This window comes from Ylistrum balloti, unplaced genomic scaffold, assembly GCF_031769215.1.
Source record: "Ylistrum balloti isolate Yb309-2 unplaced genomic scaffold, AGI_CSIRO_Ybal_v1 Utg370176, whole genome shotgun sequence".
Taxonomy (NCBI): domain Eukaryota; kingdom Metazoa; phylum Mollusca; class Bivalvia; order Pectinida; family Pectinidae; genus Ylistrum; species Ylistrum balloti.
Window position 1 is genome coordinate 517,375 of NW_026782164.1, and position 5,681 is coordinate 523,055.

At 36.5% G+C, this 5,681-nt stretch overlaps 1 protein-coding gene across 1 annotated transcript; it reads right to left on the reverse strand.

The window, feature by feature from the left end:
* Positions 1-1,178: 1,178 nt before the first annotated feature.
* On the reverse strand, positions 1,179-2,771 carry LOC132551102 (uncharacterized). Its single transcript, XM_060215209.1, has one exon. It carries the CDS (start codon positions 2,769-2,771, stop codon positions 1,179-1,181), a length of 1,593 nt encoding a protein of 530 aa, XP_060071192.1.
* Positions 2,772-5,681: the final 2,910 nt, after the last annotated feature.

Sequence of the window (5,681 nt, forward strand, 5' to 3'; positions counted from 1 at the left end):
AACTAAACAACTATAGGATTATTATCAATTATACTATATACAAAACTGAGTGCTCCTTGAGCAAAGATATAAATTCCCTATTTGAGGTATCAGGATTTCTCTACCGTGTCAACCAAACACTTCAGAGACTCGTGATGAGTACTCACTTATGTTGAACACTCACTACTTCAGAGACTCGTGAACAACGGACAGACCCAATGATATTGTACCCAGCTTACGTATAAAGTGATGTATCGGTCACGAGAGAAGTGAAACCTTAACTCAGGAACATATTCCTCCGTAGTCTACAGGAACTTATCGCGGTACTACAGGTCAACAGAACGATACAGAAAAGCTTTATTCAGGCACGTATATATCTCTTTAATTACCTTGTGATGTCATAAGTGTATTTATCAATACTTAGCGTAAGATATATACAACTTTCTCTCATCTAATTGACGGCGGGACTAATAAACAAAGAGAAAAACATAGAATCCGGAACAGGTAACACAATCGCAGTTCACCACAGTAATTCATTTCTGTCCGGCTGGATTAACCGACCAGACATCTCACGACTAATGGTGGTTTGTTTTTAAATTGATCGCCATCGGTTGCCTAGAAAAATGTATGAATAAAACATCAGTAAATAAGACGAGTCTACACAAAGAAAACACTACTAGGTGTTTGATTTATTTAACTTTTTTTTTTATTTGTACAGAATATAAGAGTATCAACTATTAATTCCTGACACGACAATACAAAACAATTTCATTCCAACATGAATGTTTCAGGTATTCAATTTTTCATCAGCACTGCGTATTTATTGATATCTCCATATTAAATAATACTGTGGCTGGTTTTAATCGAAGATAACATTGTTCAATTTTCGGAATTGATAGTTTATCTTTCGGACGCTTTACTGCTAGTCAGTAGCATCACGAGTTTTTGCAATATCTTTACCACATTTAACAAAAAAAAAAAAAAAAAAAAAACATGATGAAATGGGGCAATCAGCAGATATTGAACAGAACAGGCCTTTAAACCGACGGAAGAGTTATAAAAACATACTTCAATTCTGAATACATGGCAGTTTTAAAGTTTTAAACATCTCTCCTCTGTCGTAATATCTTACAAATGTCACTTAACATTGTCCCTGCCGGATCACTGTTTACAAGTCGATTTGTGAACGTTCATGTATATTATAACGTGTTGGCCTCCCGAGTTTGCACTGTACCATCCTCATAGCCAAGCCATACGCGATCGTCTGGTTGTACACCTATAGCCGTGGGGCGCGGCACGTACTCTTGTCTGTTCATCACAGTCCTTAGAATCGATCCTCTTTTGTCCAGAACCAAGATTGCAGACCGAAGTGTATCAATAACGTAAATATTGCCAAGCGAGTCAAAGCATGCATCGACCACCATGAAATGCGAGATCCCTCCTCTTTTCACGAACTGTCCCGTTACCTGGTTTTTACCACAGGCTGAGTGAAATCGTATGCGCATTTCACTATCCATCACTGTCACGTATCCTGAGCCTCTGTTGAATAAAACCAAATCCCCATTCCGGGGATTCTGTCTTAATCGCATTGGTTTTGGGGTGTTATCAAAGTCGATTCGTCCCACTAAAGAACCCCGAACTTTGTGAAGTACGTTCCCTCTCGAATCGAACTTGATGATGAGTCCTCCAGTTTTGAACGCCACAATAATGAAGTTTTCCCGCGTGACAACCAGACTAGAGGGCACTGCCTCCGTGTAAAAAATGACCTTCGTCCTTCCGTATATACCCTTGATTTCTCTAATGCTTCTATCTGCGCAGCACATGAGAGTCCGTCTTCTGTCAGGTGAAGTTGTTACGTCGATGACCTCGACACCATTGGTTGTCACGACTTGTACAGGTTTTTTGCTGATGGTTGACATGAGGTTGACCTCGTCAGTATCACACAATACGACCCATGCTTCCGTATTGTTGATGGGGCAGATGTTGGTGACCTCCGTCTCGTGCTCCGACACCCGAACGGGTGATTCCAGAGCAGCGCCTGGGTTTGGATAGCCGATGTCTTTGGAGGACAAAAAGCTGTAGGCTTGTTCCATCTGGTTATTGGTGACAACCATGACACTTTTTGCTTCTCTACGAAGTTCGCCAAACAAATTGCGAAACTCCAATAGATTGAAGTCACCTGGAACAAATTTGGGAACTTCCAGTATAGATGCATTAGCCAGTGGCCGATTTCCATTCTTGCCTAGAGCCTGTCTAATTGGACTCGTATCTATCATTGACAATGGTAAGCTTTTGCCAGATTTGCTGTATTTGAGAATTTCAGTCTCAAGTCTTTTCAACTGGTCGACGACCTTTGCTAGCTTGTCAACGTTTTTTCGCCTGATTCGCTCTACTTCTCGAATGTGATCCTCAGTGACCCGGTCCACATTGTTTTTGATTATCTCACCTCGGCTCTTTATTTGACGGACGATGTCATCCACCTGCTCATTGTAATCCCTTAAACGTTTATTAACCTGGGCGACGTTGTCGGTCAGTTTTAGGAGAGAGCTCTCAGAAACGTCAAGGTGCTGGAATATGAGATTCTGACGATCCTGTACAACGTCGTCCAACTCCAGGAACTCGTGTTTCCGATGATCGGACTTGATGCAAGTGGGACATACCAGTTCATCCTGACACGTTACACATACCATGGTAATTGGCTTCCCGGGATGTAGCGTGCACTCTTGTTCACTGTAACTGTTGCTTGTGCCGAAACTGGCACTGAAGGGGAAACTTCGCCCAGATACAGACATGTTAATTGGCAGCTAGACCACATAAATCTTTCTCTTTACCTCCAGATTCTCTTTATAGTCTGCAAGTTCAGAAATACAAATATGTCAATATAATTCTAGACAACAAAGAAAATCAAAACCGCGTTGTATTATATTTTTAATGTTTATTGTTTTCATCCATGCTAAAGCTGGCTATTTGCGTTTACATAAGCTAATGTTATTAAAGATTCTTCATTTTTTAAAATTACATTCAAGTTGGTTCTGTGGTTTGGTTATTTGTTTTGTTTTGTGGACTCTGGATTACACTGATGCTATATTATTCACAAGAAGACATTCATTCACTGTCTTTGCTTTATCGTGCTAATTTGACTAAACTGACTAATCATGATTGAGTTCTGTCCTATTTTAGAAATGAATGAGGACATTAATCGGATTGACAAAAATAAATATATGGATTCATTGATATTATATACGACTAGCCTTAATCTCACTTCGACTGCTGTTTTCAAAATAGTGTAAAGAGTAAAGTATGAGGATTTTCTAGTGAATATGAATTCGTAAAGTGGGGGAGTGGGGTGGGGGAGATGGGCTGACGAGGAGTGAGTGGGTGGATGGGTTCTGTAGGAGTTTAATATAATTAAAAACAGTCTTTATACGTTTTATAACCTTTTGATAAAATCAACTTGATGTAAGAAATCCAAAACACTACTTTAATCACAAACAAAAATACATAGTTTTGTTGATACTCGATAACACTCAATATTACATCTTTTGTGATACCGGTATTTGTGTACACCTAATAGTTAAAATAAAACTGTTCATAATCTGATTCTTTCAAATTATGTATACACATTTAACACCTTTAAACTATTTCTATGGTTAAGGACAATGGTACATTAACGCATTGTAGTTTATGCTGCGAAGCGATAAGATAGTCTTGCATGGTACTGTGTAATCTCAATACTTATAAGTGTGACAGAGGAATAAAACATACAGTTTTTTTAAAAAGCAGACAATAAATATTTAAATAATGTTGTAAATAAATGTTGTTAAGGATATCCACTCTTTTTATCCCTAGTATCAAAAGAAATAGTCATTTCTGGACGAGACAGCTGTATGATATATATTCATACATTATCTCGGTTTCTTTAAATATCTAAATTCACTTTTTTCTTTTAGTTTGAAATAAGAAATATTTGCTGTCAAGCTATCAAGTGATATCTTTTAAAATCTTTTGGGCAGACCGAATATATATAAATATATAGATGATATTTTTACATGTGTACGTTGTTACAACATTTCATAGAATAGGTTAGGTTTTGGATTAATTACATATGGTTGGTTTCTCTTAGCTAGATCTAAACAATCAATATCGTGTTCGATCAACATCAAATTTTCAACAGCCGATTTATATTGCTTCAGTTACTTGCGATTTGTAACGTGAATGTATAAAAAAAACATCAACGTTTATGCTGTATTTGGTGCAAAAATTTTGACATCAATAATTTTATCGACTATTTTCACCGGCTGATTGCACAGAAAGCATGCTCTAAATAGGATTATGGTCTACCTGTGTGACATGAAATAGAAAGTATAGTCAACTTGAATTATTTTTTTTCGATTCGTGTTTAATTCTGACTTATTTCAATAACAAATATATCACATTGCCAGCAAGACTGCGAAGGACAATACGTAATACTGTCGTAACATGTGCTCTTTAGCTCGAACCGTTTTCTAATATTAACACAATAGTTCAATAATATGGCTTTCTTTTTCCTTGGAAAGAATCGTATACCGCTGACACCTGTTTGTTTGCATTTTTTTTTTTTTTTTTAAGATTAAGTTTTTATAGTGTTGATGTTAACTCGCGTGATATCAACATTGATTCTCTTTTAAAAGAACAATATAACCGGTTTACCTGGAAGATCTCTCTCAAATTTTCTGCGTATGACTCCCGTGCATTTACTGATACATATGTAACAATATACCAGCTATAAAGTTAACAAACCAGTGGTATACGCATTGTCGTGTACCCAATACAAAAAGATTACTAATACGACGTTCGCTACATACCGACATAGTTATTACTATTCCAAGTATGTTTATGTACGGCGCCTAATGCAAAAAATAATTAAATATTTTGTCATTTTCATCCTATGAAACGATTAGTATGCATAGCTAATCTTCATATTCTTTACTTTTATACTTCAATGTTACCTTAGTTATTTAGCAGTATAATGCGTATTCCACATGTGTCGATATCATGTTCAAATAGTAATAAGATATGGCGTGAAATAATGTATAATGATATAGGTCGTGGGTTCGTACTTTATTCATATTGTATCGTTTATCTTTCTGTAGATATTACATAACAACTGCCCATTTCTTTTTGATCGTTTGAATATCTATCGATTATAGTTTAATTATTGAAACATTATATAAAATAATGATAGCCGATTTAGTGTCAAGTTCATTTATATCAAACAGAATACAAACGAAATGTTGATGTTGTTTTAAGATGGAACTTAATATTTTCATGATCAAGAAAATACCTTAAAATTTCAGTTTTACATCTACAATAGGTGATGAGTGCGGTACTTACCGGAGCGATGATGACGGGCTTATAACTGAAAGACATCGGTAGATATACAGTGTATTATAACCAGGGGCACTGTTGATAGGAGGCCAGACTAGGGGACTGCTGGGCCTCAGAAAGCATTCTTCCTAAACGGACAAATTCAGAAATGGAAATTGGTATTAATATACATCATTTATGTTATATTCTGAATTTTAATCAGCGGGAAAAAATGAAATAAAAACGGAATGACTGAAACAGACTGCACGCAGGTACCCCGTGTCTTAATTTAATCAAATCATAAGACAAAGCGGTATTTAGCCAATACTATGGCCAAATGTACGTCACACTATGCG